The sequence below is a fragment of the Thunnus maccoyii genome, chromosome 12 (assembly GCF_910596095.1).
Source record: "Thunnus maccoyii chromosome 12, fThuMac1.1, whole genome shotgun sequence".
Classification (NCBI taxonomy): Eukaryota; Metazoa; Chordata; class Actinopteri; order Scombriformes; family Scombridae; genus Thunnus; species Thunnus maccoyii.
In genome coordinates this window covers 10,489,999-10,504,426 of record NC_056544.1, presented here as the reverse complement: position 1 = coordinate 10,504,426, position 14,428 = coordinate 10,489,999, and the positions used below count along the sequence as shown (strand labels likewise).

Here is a 14,428-nt window from a genome sequence, read left to right as displayed (position 1 = left end):
TATGGTCAATGCACCTCAAATGCATTTTACAGTGATTAATGGAGGCTACCTGAAGCGTAACTTAAAGGACAGGTTCACAATTTTTCAAGTCTGTCTTAAAGGTCAGGTGTGCATATGATACTTCCTCCTGTTCATCAGTGTAAGTGATGGGGGACAAAACCCACAATCCTTGTGCAAAAATGCATTCATAAGTTTATCTGAAGCTAATATGAGGCTTCAGCAGCCTGAGTTAATCAAAAAAAAAAATCTTCAATAATAAGCCTTTTTAGCATTAAATTCCCTCTTTGTACTAAAAAGATTGTAACTTTGGAAGATATCTTGATTTGTCTAATTAGTACTACTGAAGCCTCATTAGCTTCAGATTTACAGATGAAGATTTTGTCCCTCATCACTTTCATTGGAAACACATTAGGAAGAAAGGAGAATTTTTTTTTAATGGCCAGTTTGAACAACAGTAATGATTCAGTGTTCTTATAGACACCTGAACAACTATGAACTTATCCTTTAATATGTCTTAACAGTAAAATGTTTGTATGTGAGCATCTAGCAGACAAGAGAGAAGATGATGTTAAAGCAGCTATATGATATATACCACAATAATGAGATTATGAAGCCTTTTTTTAATATCTAGTTGTGGTTGCAAGTAACTCTTTAACTTTTTATCCAAATAATTATTTGTTTCAGCAACAATGCATTCCTGCTTATAAGAGTCTGAGTAACACCAAACAAGACACACAAGAAAATAAGACATTTTCCATAGACTTTATTATAGTTTTTTCTTCTCAATCTAACAGGTATACACAATGCTCTAAATGTCATGGCTTTTTTGTCTTAAATACTCTCCGCTCTTAAAGAAAAACTGTAAAAATATTTAATTATAACTAATTAAAAGATCTCTTGGGGGACAAGACTGGGAAGGGTGATAAAGGTAAGAGGGATGGGTGGGGGGGGTGGTGGTCTTCTGTGGTCCTTATCTGAGGTGTTGGGTGGGTTTGGGAGACAGAAAAGGAGGGCAGGGTTAAGTTACATCCAGCTGGGGTTTCACCGCGAAGACGGGGTGGTGTTACCATTTAAAGAAAACCTGAGAGAACGACATGAAGCAGCATGTTAGAATAAAATAAATTCGTTCCCCCCTTAAAATAAACGCATGTTTTCTGTTGCGTCATAAACAGTTGTTGACAGTTGTTACATCACCTGCACACTCTCTCCATCATGTGTGTGACGAGGCGGTCGGAGATGCCCGGACAGGACTCTTCAGCGAGGTTGAAGGCGTTCTCCAGCTCCTCAATGGCTCCTACACCACCGCCACTCGCCCGCCGCTTCTCCTTCAACTGGTGATGGAGGAAATCAATAATGATCAGAAAGAAAATATTCAAACTCCAACCAAACCCATATATCAACTGTACTGTTGTGGTGTACAATTTTCCTGCTCTTTCCTGTTTTATTCTAACAAATATATGCTCCATTAAAACATCAAGAATACAGTACATCTATATTCACTGTAGAAAAGTCATGTTTCACATTTACACTCTCTCGTGACAGCAGGTAAAATAATGAAGTAAGAGGCACTGAGTCAGGTATAGTTTCTCTTTTACAAAGCCATGGATTGAAATAGCTCTCAGTTCAGCCAAGTCTTGCATAACCTAAACCAATATCCTGGAGATTAGAGTTACTCTTGGACTAAATGACGGCTTACATTAATGACAAGCACTGCCGGTCAGACAAGTACTGACAGGGGCAACCAACTCAATAAAACTGATAAAATCAGTTTCTGTTCGATTGTTTTGAGAAAATATAGCGCAGCTCATTGCACCACTGCAGCCCTGACCTGCATTGTTAACAAAGAGAAAAGCCGACGTTGCCCCTTTATTGTTTTACTCCTCCATGTCCACAAAATTATATCTTTTTGTGATTCAGTGCAACAATTACCAGCAACCTCAGGACTAACACAGGTTTTTGGAATTAATCTTAGTCCAGGGCTCTACAGTCAAGATGTAACTCATCCAAATTTAAGACGTGTTTCAAAAAGACAGTTTAGTGGATTAAATATTCTGGATTAAGATTCTGTGATTTTTTTTGTTCAGGAAATCATCGCCTCACATACTCAGAGTTAACCTTTGCCTAATTTACAAAACCTGCTTGATGAATAATGATTTTTGTTTGGGTGCATAGCAGCCCTTTATTTTATCCCCAGATTGCCCAGAATCTTTATCGCACTGTCAATTAAGTATCTTTCAGTGCTCTGATAAAATTTAGGACAGCTATGCATATTGTTTTGTTTACTAGCCCTTAATCTAAGATCATTAGAAGCACAATGAATAACATTATTACAAATTATATAATCCCTGTCCACGAAAGACCTACCTCTCTGAAGATGGGCGTTACCAAGGCCGACAAGCATTGTGACTTCGGTTGCCTTTTCACTGAATCTCCTGACTGCAAAAGAAAAAAAAGATATAAGGAAAAAAAACTAAAGACTCAACGTTGTGTCTGTGTGTGTCCTGCATGTGTCTTACCTCTGAATCTGTGTGTGTGTAGCCCTTCTGTAACTTGTTCATAGAGTTGGGTCTGACTGTAGGGAAGGTCCACATGGGACATGTATCCACATCGTTATCAGGATCCCTAAAGAGAGGAAAGACAGAGGGAGGAAAAGATGGAAAGAAGGAGAAACAAGATGACAGATGTGACCTGACTTACATGTAATGAATCACTGACCCAGTTTTAGTAGATTCAGAGAGAAAAATTCCTATTGAGGACAATTGCACATGTATATTCTTCTGTCCTTTTAACTGTTTCCTGTTAGCACACAGAGCTCAAACATGAGATGGAAATTTCAAAATAGGCAACACAAAAAGGTTTGTAACTGATACTAATTAATTGGAAGCCAATTCTTCTAGTAAATGTCAATAAATATGTCCTGAAATCCTGTAAAAAGTAGTCAAAATCCTGTTTATTGGTATCATTCTAATAAAGTGGTTGTGAACGTTTGATATTAGAGTGTACAAACGTGTGTTTTTGAGACTCACATATCTGAGTCGTCAGAGCTGGATTCCTCCCCGTGTCCCTCTGACTTCCAGCGGCGGTACCGGTCAATCAGCTCCGTCAGATAGGCCGTCTTCTTGGTGTAACGCGTGATGAACTTGTGCTTCAGGAGCTCTTTGGCTGTTGGCCTCTGCGCAGACATGTTATAAAGAAAGAAGCAGCGAAATGATTAATGTGACAATATCATCATCAGTGGCTTCTGGGTCTGGAAGAAGAAACACACAGCTGGGATCAGAGTACTGCTGTCTAGTAACAACATATGTCTATCAAGAATGTGATTTTGATCATGTTTGAATATTTGAGAAAGTACAGCACACATTATAATTCCTATGTAAGACTGGGCATGCTAATCCAATCACAAAAAAATAGTTGGTAGGATAAGTGAACCATGCAGTGCCAATCTGGAATTACTTTCCCATGTTCTGACCTTACTTAGCCCAAACAAGCATGTCTGATCCTGGTTTGGTTACAGTCTGGTCTGTATGAAAGGACTTTACTCACAAAACGAGGGTCTTTATTTAGACAAGCCTCCACAAACTCTTTGAAGGGCTTGCTGTAAGGGCCCTCCAGGGTGGGTGGAGTGTTTTTGGGGATGAGGAAGAGGACCCTCATGGGGTGCAAGTCAGAGTTGGGAGGTTCGCCTTTGGCCAGCTCAATGGCAGTGATTCCAAGAGACCAAATATCAGCCTGAAGGGGGGGCGGGGGAGAAAAAGCAGAACATGTGTTAACTTCACATACAGACATTGATTCTCTGGAAACTGTAAAGCCTGAATGAAATTAAAATGCAGCCAAGCTAAAGTGATGTGGTTATGATCATTTATTCCCATGCAGAAAATTTCATGTGGTGTCTTCTACAACAAAACCCTTATCTCTTCATGAACTCAGTGTGAACACAGTGTTCACTCAGAGCAGTTACACAGGTTGTCCGGTCTGCTGACACTGGCCTCACCTTGAAGTCATAGGCTGACTGTTTGATAACCTCTGGAGCCATCCAGAAGGGCGTGCCGACAAAGGTGTTCCTCTTGATCTGAGTATCTGTCAGCTGTCCCGCCACCCCGAAATCTGCCAGCTTCACATCGCCCTGCTCCGACAAGAGCACATTGGCAGCTAGAAGAAAAAGAAAGACAGTTAAAATACAAGTGCAAGCAATACAAGTAATCCATGAAGGGTTATTTCTTTTATCTGTTATTGGCTGTTTGTTTCTATTTAACATGCTAAAAGCAAGACATCAATAAAAATGTCTTCCTCCATTAATGATGAAATCCCATTCTACAATTAAGAGTAATGAAGTGTTTTCATTGTAGCAAAGACAAACAGCTTCAGAACATCAGGAGATGAGTAACAGTGTCTTCAACAAGAACGGTACAGTGTACATTGATAGTCAATTCACAAACAATCAACCTTCTCTTTCCTTCTTATTTATTATTTATGATTCTCTAATGATTCCAAAAAGTGGATATTGTGTTTTCTCTCAGAGGTAAGAGCACATCAGCTACAGAGAAGAGAAAATACTGCTGCAACTCATCTCTGAATTAGGAGTATGTTATCTGCCTTTCTACCAGGACAACACTATAAAATTATATAAACTAATATCTATGTGAAGCTGAATGACAAAGAAGAACTGGTGGCAAAGCTGGTGCATCTGTTTCGTCCATTTGTGGTGTTTTCTGTATGGCCATCACTACATGAAGAGAGTTCTTATTACCTTTGATATCTCTGTGAATCTTCCTTTCAGAGTGCAGATACTCCAGCCCCTTCAGTATTTCCCTCAATATAGTAGCAATGTAAGTCTCTTCAAGAGGCCCTGGACGGAGCTACGAAAGAGAAGTGAGATGATGAAGATTTGATTATAACTGCGTGAGCTGCATAAAAATAGAAACCTTCTTACCAGATCCAGAGCAGATCCTCCACCTAAATACTCCATGATAATCCACAGCTTGGTTCCCTGAGAGACAAAAAAAGAAAGACAGATGATTTAAAAACCCTTGTTTTCCTTTGCCTCTATGGCACTGGGTATGTGTGTATGTGTGTTTGTGTCTTTACGCATCCTCACGTTGTGTTTATCACTTCAGCATTCGTGTTATCGCCTCACCTTCAGGTATGATCCATAATACTTGGTAACAAAAGGACTATCACACTGGCTCAGCACCGTGATCTCCTGCTGAATGTCTTCGATTTCATCCTCTGCCTCCTCCAGGTCTATGATTTTGATCGCCACCACCTCCTTCGTGCGGTTGTTGATGCCTTTGTAGACCTCTCCGAAGGAACCCTTCCCGATCCGCTCCTGCTTGGTGAAGTACTCCTCGGGGTCCAACCGGGTATTCTGGTCCAATGATAGAAAAAAACAGCACATTAAATTATTAGGTGTGTGTCATGATGACTGTGTTTAGGGGCTCATTCGTGTGTGTGTGTGTGTCTATGTGCCAACACAGTTTCACATGTCAATACTCTTCTATAAAGGTTAAATAGACCTCACAGTGGGAATAACATCTATAAATCTATATTATATATATAAATGTTACCATTCACTGTCCAAGATATAAAAAGATGGATGATTAACCCATCTTACTTATGGCGATACACACCCATACTCCAGTCACAGCCCATATCATTGTCTGGACTCTTGATTGAACTTTGTGCCAGTGTGTAATTTAAGAGGCATGACACTTCTCTCTCCATAACAGCAGGAAATGAGTGATGATTTGACTGAGGAGGAGGCCCATGAAGATGCTATTAAGTTCAAAATGTTAAGAGCATCTACACTATGTGACAACTACACCCCTAAAACACTGCAGACGTTAAAAATATCGCTGTATTGTTTCTTGAAATGTAGAGCTTTTAATGTCAATGTGCTTTGCCAGCATCTTTACTCTGATGCTGACAATGACATTAAGATGAAAAGCAGATGATTTCGTGATGTGTCATGTGTATTTAGCGGGTTTTAGCGCTCGCATTGGTGGTTGAGACCCCCCACCCACCTATTCATGAAAGCCTGACAGACAGTCGTGGGGGCTCGCCTTGTCTTGGACAAGAAGAAGGGAGGTGACAGTTGGTGAAAAGAGGATTTCTGTACCTGGTTTTGCATGTCTCGAAGGTGTGCCATCCCCTCTGCAGGTTGAACGGGTCAGGGACAGCCGCGGCTATCTCTTTCCGAAGTTATCAAATTGGTCCTTTCGGGTTTTTCCTCCCCTCTTAGCTGTCTAGGAAGCTAGCTAGGTGGCTAGCCAGCAAGATAAACACCCAATCTGCTGGCTTTAACGGGGCTGTCACTCCGCGCACTGTTTTCGGCCTCCAAGTCCAACGGAGGACCGAGCAGCCCTGCGACACAGCGAGCTATTGACCGAGAGACTCCATGTGTGTCGGCTGGGATGAACAACAAGATGAAATGCTCCTTCCGCGTATCAATATTTAATTCATTTCAAGGAACGCTTAGCCTGTTGTTCATTTGAAGCTTGAGGAGGACAAAATAATGGCCCAGACGGCTGACGCATGCGCATTGCTTTCGAAAACGGGGGATTTCTGGGATTTGTATTACCAATCTCTGTAGTTTAGGTTTCTCTGAAAAGCCACCTGAAAATTTAGGTTTTCTCATTTAAATTGTTGCCACTCAAGTTTTTGACCAAAATATAGATTATATAAACTTAATGTGAACTGAGATAATAGGTGCTTTAGAAAGTGTTCTTTATCATTAGGTTTTATAGTCCCCTTGTCATGTGTCCTGTGTCAAAGTGTAAAAGTCTATAGCTTTAAGGTCCTTTTCATTTAAATTAATACTGCACATAGGCCTACATGTGGAATATTTCTCAGCAAATTTGTATTTAATTAAATTAAACAATAATAACTGTTCCAACATGGTGAATATTTCTGATAATATATTATATTAATACATATTAATATATCTGAAGCAGAGGCACACCTGGCAAACCTGAGGCCAAGACAGCAGACAGCAGACAACTATTAGTTGGTTTTGGGTCTTCTAAGCAGCAAAAGATTTGTTTTGTCCCATATGAGACTGCAGCCTGTTCACAAGGTTACAAGGTGTTATAAGCACATGCACAGCGTGCAGAGGTAACAATGCAAACTGCTGCAGAAAGCCATGTCTGTTGACTATGTGTTAGAGTTGAGTAGGTTCTTATCAATGCACCTGACCAGTCTTGGATGTGTTCATGTTTTTATTGGAAACATTTGCAATATCTCAGTATCTCAGGGAATTGGAATATCATTCTTTTTTTACATACACATCTGCATGTATACACACAAGATATAAATCTTGCTGTTTGCCTCAACAAAGCCCAAAACTGGTGGTTAGAAAGGCACATTAATTAACTACCAGCAGTTGCAGTCAGTGCTACTGGTAGACATTTTATTTTATGTTTTTGCATCTTTGTTACTCCTCTGTCTGCTGAAATGGGACTATAAAGTAAGATTAAAATACTTTTAGTCCTTAAAAGTAGGTTCTGCCTTTTGGATACAAGTAAGGGAGGCACATAGTATAAACATCTGCAATCTTCTATTACATTATAATAAACATACATATTTCCAGCAGTAAAGATGAATTATAGGCATAATCAAACATCATTGATGAATGCAGAGTTTCATTTAGATTTTTATAAAATGCATTTACAGTACATTAATTTGTACCATACCCTGGTTTGATTCCTTTTGCTGGTTTTACTGAACCTTTAGTTATCAATATTTTGTTTGTGGAAATAAAGTTTGCGCAATTTAACAGATTAACAAAAATATTTATGACCTAATTCCTAGTTTTATCGTGTTAATGTAAGGATCCATGATTTTTCAGGAACAGAAAAAAAACAAATTATGAATATTTTTGAATATTTTTTCATGATAAAAAAGGATATTTTTGACAGTAATTTTCGAGGGGAAAAGCTGTATGGGAATGACAGGAAAATAATCATGACAGTGTTCTCTGCATATAAGTAGATTTCCCTCAGTTTGATAGTTTAATTTAATCAGAATCAGACGATCAGAATCATCTTTATTGGCCAAGTATGTTTACACACACAGGGAATTTGACTCTGGTTTAGTGGCTCTCAATGCACTTACACAACATAAAAACACAACAATCTTCAGAAGTATACACAAGGAATGACTATATACAGGTGAAACCATCTCTGTGAACTGTAAACAGGTTACAAATAGTGCAAAGAAGTGAAGAGTGCTGAGATAAATATTAGATGGTAAAAAAATGCATCACTATACATGTATATGTTAGGTATTTAATTTGGAATAGTCCAGTTCACTTCTGTGTTAATGGCTCAGAAAATCCAATTAGTAGCTTTGTATTATTCTGTAATCAGCCCAATTACATAAACACTGTATGAAAACAGATAATTTCAAAGTGTGCGCTCGTTTTCCACTCTGGGAAGCGCCTCTGCTGCGCCTCGCTGGGACTGACGGTGCAGCTCATAAGCTCCGCCCCAGCGGACACACCAGGCATATTATCGGCAGCCACACACACATATACACATACACACTAGCTAGAGGCGGTGTGTCTTTCAGTTTAACTGGTTGTCGCCTGTTCCGGTTGATGCTGTTAACACTCTTGAACAAACAGCTTTTGGACACATGACACGTTAAACTCCGGAGCTAAAACCACAACGGTAAGTAGTCAAGTAGTTATTAGCTAAAGCCAAGTAAAGCTACACATATATGTGCGGTTACTGCTGTTAACGCACCTCTTAGCTAACATGTAGTGATAACATCAGCTAATGCGGGTCAGACATACCATACCAGTAACATTAGCTCGATATTAGCTACGTACATGCTAGATATGGCGTCTTGTGTGTCTTTTCATTCAGTGACATTGAAACCATGTGTCGACAACAGATACTCCTCGTGTCTGAGTTATGTAATTCAATGCAGCACTACGTTAAATGTTATGTATGATACATTATTTATTAGCTTTGGCTAACAACTCCTCCGTCGAGATTATTTGGTTCTTCAACGGGACATGCCCCTTTTACACGGGCCAGAGAGATCATGTTTTGGGCAGTACCCTTCGCCACCGAGCCAATTAGGAAGGGCTGAATCCCCTCATCTAAAGATGTTTGTCATTTAATAATAGGCATTATAATACTGCTTTAAAATATAATCATTAAATCAGGATGGCATTGCAGGGAGGCCACTGATGGCAAACATCCAGGGCTCACAGATAGGAGCTTTGATTGGCCTCTGTGATAGTGCCATTGAACACTAAAGTGTATCTTAAACGTCTACATCTTAACCTGCACTCTAGTCTGACCTTTTATCTGCAGAGTATTTTTAAGTGTTTTTTCCATTTTCTTCCATTTAATGTGTCTACAGGCTGGATGAGTGGACCAACCTTCGCCACCCCGTCTGCAGAGGCGGCTGAAATCAACCGCATCCATTATGAGTTGGAGTATACAGAGGGCATCAGCCAGCGCATGCGGATCCCTGAGACCCTCAAAGTGGCCTCAGAGAACCAAACAGAGTCTTTGTTACTCCAGCAGCCCCTGCACACAACTCTGATGCAAGTGCCTGAGAGGATCGTCGTAGCAGGTGGGCACAGCAGACTGGTATACAGGTGTATGGCTAGAAAATATTGACAAGAGAGGTTGTTGTTATGTTTGACATTATGAGTCATCACCTTATAATGTGCAAAATTAAAAAAACCAAAAACACGAATGTTGTAGTCTGAACTTTAACCGTGCTGGACACAATACAAAGCAACTAACAGTAGTGAACCCTGCAGACACATGACTGTACAATCATCACTCATGGAAAGCTGAAATGATCTTTCTGGCCCTCTCGTCCTCACTCTCTCCACAGGGGATGATGACGACCCTCGATTCTCTCGTCCCCGAGACTTGGACTTGATTCAGTCCGTCCCCCCCGTGGACCTCCTGGACATGAGGGCCCCGCCACGTGTCCTCACCCTTACAGAACAACCACTGGACTCCCTTGAAACTGACCAAGCTGCCAATTCACAGAGCAACCCCAGCCAAGCTGTAAGTAGGGTTCCTTAAAAAGTCTTAAATAAGATTTTCAGAATTTAATGTCATAAAATGTCTTAAAGTCTTATTTTTAATGATGGTACGTATTAAAGGACCAGCGTGTAGGATTTAGTGGCATCTAGCGGTGAAGTTGCAGATAGTGCTGCAAGAACTAACGATGATTCTCATCTTCAATAAATCAGATAATTATTTTCTCAATTAAGTGATTGATTGTTTGGTCTATAAGATGTCGGAAAATAGTGAAAAATGCTCATCACACTTTCCCAGAGTCCAAGGTAGGGATGAAAGACTTAGAAAACAATCTAATTGCGATTATTTTGACTGATATTGCAGTTGTGATATGTTTTAAAGGTGCGGTGTGTAGGATTTAGTAGCATCTAGCAGTGAGGTTCCCCTTTGTTTTTCTGGTAATGTTTTGATCGGTTCTCCACAGGCCGCCACCTGCTCTCACCAAGGGTCCAGGATTAAAGAAGTACACAAAACAGTAGAGATGATGCTAAGCTAAAGACAGCAGGGGGGGGGTTCAGAGGGGACACAAAGCCCTTTAGTGCGGCAAAGGCCAACATCTGACATGAAGGATAGGAGCGGTTTTTAATTTGATGACAGCTTAGCTGGAATTTACAAGTTTAAGTGGACTGTTAAAGTGGATGAAGGGTAGATATACTGTAAAGTGTAAAGTGTCTTAATGAGGAGAATTAACTACAGCTGACTCTGTGAGTATGTGAACTACCAGAACAGCCTTATTGTTTTACACAGTGTTGTCAAAATTAACAAACTGTAATTAAAAATGTAAATTAATTTTTTTTTTTTTTTTTTTAAACACAAGGAGTTTTATCTAATGTAAAGCTAAACAGTGGGACACAGTACAACGCATTTGCCAATTCAATGCCATTTAATTTGATAACTTTATGTGATTTTACATATGATTGTTATATATATAGATACAAAAATACCTAGAAAAATATCCCTACTAATATTGTCAAATTGATTTCAAACATAAAGCTCAGCCCTAATGTGCATGTGTTTTGCTGTGGAAAGAGTATTCAGTTTTCTCTGTTGAGGTCTTAAAAAGCATTAAATTTGATTTCAAGAAGTGTGCATTAACTCTGTGTAAGAGTAATATCCATGTTTCTATTCTGGGTCTTTTTATTTATTATGATTAAGTAATATTTCCTTAAATCACTGAACTTGACACTGATCCCAGTAGCTGTGCACTAACCAGCAGCTTGTATTAACTCTGTCACTGGTGATTGACTGTGCTCCAACCACCTGTAATATAAATGCGACATGGTTTGAAATCCGTGTATCATTCCCAGGCTCATTTTCATTCACGGTCTCGAAGGGAACGCAGTGCCAGTGAGAACATATCTGGTCGCCACAGCAGTCAGATCAGCAGAGGTGAATTAAGGTAAGAACACATCCACAGTTGAGAAACCTGTTACGACACTGCTTTGCTGCTGCTGCCTTTTTTTCTGTATTTATGTCTTATTTCACAATCTCTTCTTTCTTTTACTGTTTCTCCCCACTTATCTCTCTGCCAGTGTAACCCCTTCCCCTTCTGCCCCCCCAGTCCGCTTGTGTCCCCCTCTCTGTTCCCCTGAGGATGCAAACATCAACCTGTTCACAGCTGCGGGGTTCCTGTCTTACATCCAGTCAACAACTCGCCGGGCGTACCAGCAGGTCCTTGAAGTCTTGGATGACAGCCACCGCAGGTGACTTGTCTCTTTTGTCCCTGAATTTCTCAGAAGTCACTGTGTTCCCAGAGTTTCCCAGAACAAACAGTTGGCTCTTGTGGTGAAATAAGAAGGATCAAATACATAAGAATAAATAGGGTGAAGAACAGTTAAAGTAGAGAGGATTATATTTATACAGTGGAGGAGTTTCTAACACACAACAGAAAGCAGCTACAAGATGTTAAAACTGAGTTGCACATTTGATTTTCTGCAGGGATGATGTGTGTTAATTTAATTTGAAGAAGTAGCCTTACTATTCCATTAGTCTTGTTTCACATCCTCAAATGACTTCAATTCTCCCCTTAGAGTGCTCTCTGTAAGCCAAAAACAGTGTTTCAGAGGACCAACCTGATATTGTTGGGGTCATTTATGGGACACGTTTGTGTTATCAGCATTCTGCTCTTGTTCAAAAACCTTGTTTGATGTTGCAACTGTAGATTCACCAATACAGAGAAGAAATTATACAATACTTTCTGTTAATGTTGTTATCATTACTCAAAATTGGCAAATGTTGATCTCCACAGGGCACACCTGGACCTGGCCATGGACATAAACCCTGATGAGTCTGGCTTAGTGGACGCCTCCTCACTACGACGACAGGTAATACTCACCACAAGTCCAGATGACTTCATACCAGTCTGTGTCATTGATATGTGATTAATATGCTTCTCTACTACTCTGGTGTGCATATTGTGACTGTGTTGTTGTAGTTATTTTGTTCCTGTTGAGTTCACTTCACAGTTTACTACTGTTGGGGTACAATAAAAATATGCTGACACTTCATGCTTATGTATCACATATCAGGCTGCTGGCAGAGCAGCACACAGCCAGTGATCAGTTACAATTGGCATTTTTAGATAAGCAGCTGTAAACAAACAAAAGAATCAACAAACCTAAAACAAATACAAGTTCTAATCACTTCATGGGACAATGAGAAAGTACACAATGATTTCCTTTTATATTATGCCATTATTATGTAATTGACAGTGGTTGGTGTGGCAGTCCTGTTTAATTCTGCAGGAAGTCTTTCCCAGGCCCAGTCCGGGTGCAGTGTGTCCACTTCTACAATCTTTTTTGTGTTCATGTGGTCATCCAGATCGTGAAGCTGAACCGACGTCTGCAGCTGCTGGAAGAAGAAAACAAGGAACGCTCCAAGCGAGAGGTGATCCTGTATTCTGCTACTGTGGCATTCTGGCTCATCAACACCTGGATCTGGTTCCGTCGCTGAGATGGGACAAGACCGAGTCTCCCAAAACACTGGACGCCAAAGCAATTTCTTGTTAAAGGTGCAATCACAAAAAACATAATGGATTTTTTCATCTAAAGGCAACCACAGGAAACTATGGAATTTGCAGTGTCCTCCACCCCAAACCCTCCATGTTTTTATTGCGAATTCTTGGAATTTCAAGCTTAACACTGATTAGGGACATAAAACACTTCAGAGATAAGACCTGTGGCAGAGAAACTAGTATCCACACTTACCAACTGGCTCTGGTGAGGCAGTACAACACAACTCAAACTAGAAGTAAAGCTAAATACCTCTCATTCAAAGATTCATATATGTATTTAATTCCTGTATTAACTGGAAAATGACTAGCGAGACAAAGCACAACGACACTCCAGCTGGGTGTTTTTAAAAAGGTTGGTAACTGCTTTACTGTAGTGAGCTGAAGTTTGATGCTTCAGTAACAAACACTTGCTAGCTGTTATGTTGTTATGATGTTAACGACATCATAGATGTTCAACAAATACATTGTGAACTCTAAACCACTGTTTAACTTTCTCAGAGGGAGATGGATCCTCTACTTTTCAAATATTGCACAAATGTTCTTTTTGTGTTTGCAGAAACAAAATGCTTTGGACTGAAACACTCTGGGTTATGGAGCATTCTCAAAAAACATTTTGTTTAGCATGTCAAGCATGAATATCAAGAGCCATTGAAGGCATTAATCACCAATAACTGCAAATAGTGGTGCAACAACTAACAATTATTCTCATACTAATTATTCTCATCATCAATAAATCAGATGATTATCTTCTCAATTAAATTATTGATTGTTTGGTCTATAAAATGTCAGCAAATAGTGAAAAATACACATCACATTTTCCCAGCGTCCAAGGCAGGGCTGAACGATTTTGAACAAATATCTAATTGCGATTATTTTTGACTGATATTGCAATTGTGATATGATTTGTGACATTAGAGGGACTGATCACATTTACATCATTATTCTCATTTTAATTGAAAAAACATATTAAAATGATTAAGGGTTGATTTTTTTGTGGGGATCTGAACCAAACAAAGATGTTGTCTTAAAGGACCAGTGAGTAAGATTTAGTGGCATCTAGCAGTGAGGTTGCAGATTGCAACTAACTGAATATTAATGGATACTACTGCAATATTAATTGCAGTAGTATATTAATTGCAGTAGTATATTATATTAATTGCAGTAGGCCATATTGCAATTTTGATAAAATTTCAATTAATTTTTCAGCCCTAGTCCAAGGTGATGTATTCAAATTGCATGTTTTATCTGACTAACAGTCCAAAACCCAGATACTCTATGTGTAGTATCACACATGACCAAAAAAAAAAAAAAGCATCAAATCCTCATGTTTTACAATCTGGAACGACTTAACAAATATTTTGTCATT

The 14,428-nt window shown here is 39.5% G+C and overlaps 2 protein-coding genes across 2 annotated transcripts; one reads left to right on the top strand and one right to left on the bottom strand.

Moving 5' to 3' along the window:
- Nucleotides 1–743: 743 nt before the first annotated feature.
- On the bottom strand, nt 744–6,546 carry stk25b (serine/threonine kinase 25b). The gene is made up of 11 exons (XM_042429886.1): nt 6,116–6,546; nt 5,135–5,365; nt 4,931–4,987; nt 4,748–4,856; nt 3,992–4,149; nt 3,544–3,729; nt 3,027–3,172; nt 2,517–2,622; nt 2,365–2,436; nt 1,195–1,331; nt 744–1,081 (listed from the first exon to the last, which is right to left on the bottom strand). The coding sequence occupies exons 1-11, from the start codon at nt 6,143–6,145 to the stop codon at nt 1,042–1,044; spliced, it is 1,272 nt and encodes a 423-aa protein (XP_042285820.1). The 5' UTR covers nt 6,146–6,546; the 3' UTR covers nt 744–1,041.
- Nucleotides 6,547–8,503: 1,957 nt separating this feature from the next.
- Nucleotides 8,504–14,008, top strand: mffb (mitochondrial fission factor b). The gene is made up of 7 exons (XM_042428830.1): nt 8,504–8,666; nt 9,370–9,585; nt 9,856–10,034; nt 11,357–11,448; nt 11,582–11,752; nt 12,298–12,373; nt 12,870–14,008. Exons 2-7 carry the CDS (start codon nt 9,375–9,377, stop codon nt 12,999–13,001), a joined length of 861 nt encoding a protein of 286 aa, XP_042284764.1. The 5' UTR covers nt 8,504–8,666; nt 9,370–9,374; the 3' UTR covers nt 13,002–14,008.
- The last annotated feature ends 420 nt before the right edge of the window (nt 14,009–14,428 follow it).

Excerpts from the sequence above, each read along its gene's own strand:
- stk25b (XM_042429886.1), bottom strand. The coding sequence starts at position 6,145 with ATGGCACACCTTCGAGACATGCAAAACCAG. Across the intron at positions 3,730-3,991 it reads AGTCAGCCTATGACTTCAAG|GCTGATATTTGGTCTCTTGG; the intron begins GTGAGGCCAGTG and ends CCCCCCCTTCAG. Across the intron at positions 3,173-3,543 it reads TAAATAAAGACCCTCGTTTT|AGGCCAACAGCCAAAGAGCT; the intron begins GTGAGTAAAGTC and ends ATGTCTGCGCAG.
- mffb (XM_042428830.1), top strand. The coding sequence starts at position 9,375 with ATGAGTGGACCAACCTTCGCCACCCCGTCTGCAGAGGCGGCTGAAATC. Across the intron at positions 9,586-9,855 it reads TGAGAGGATCGTCGTAGCAG|GGGATGATGACGACCCTCGA; the intron begins GTGGGCACAGCA and ends CTCTCTCCACAG. Across the intron at positions 11,449-11,581 it reads ATCAGCAGAGGTGAATTAAG|TGTAACCCCTTCCCCTTCTG; the intron begins GTAAGAACACAT and ends TCTCTCTGCCAG.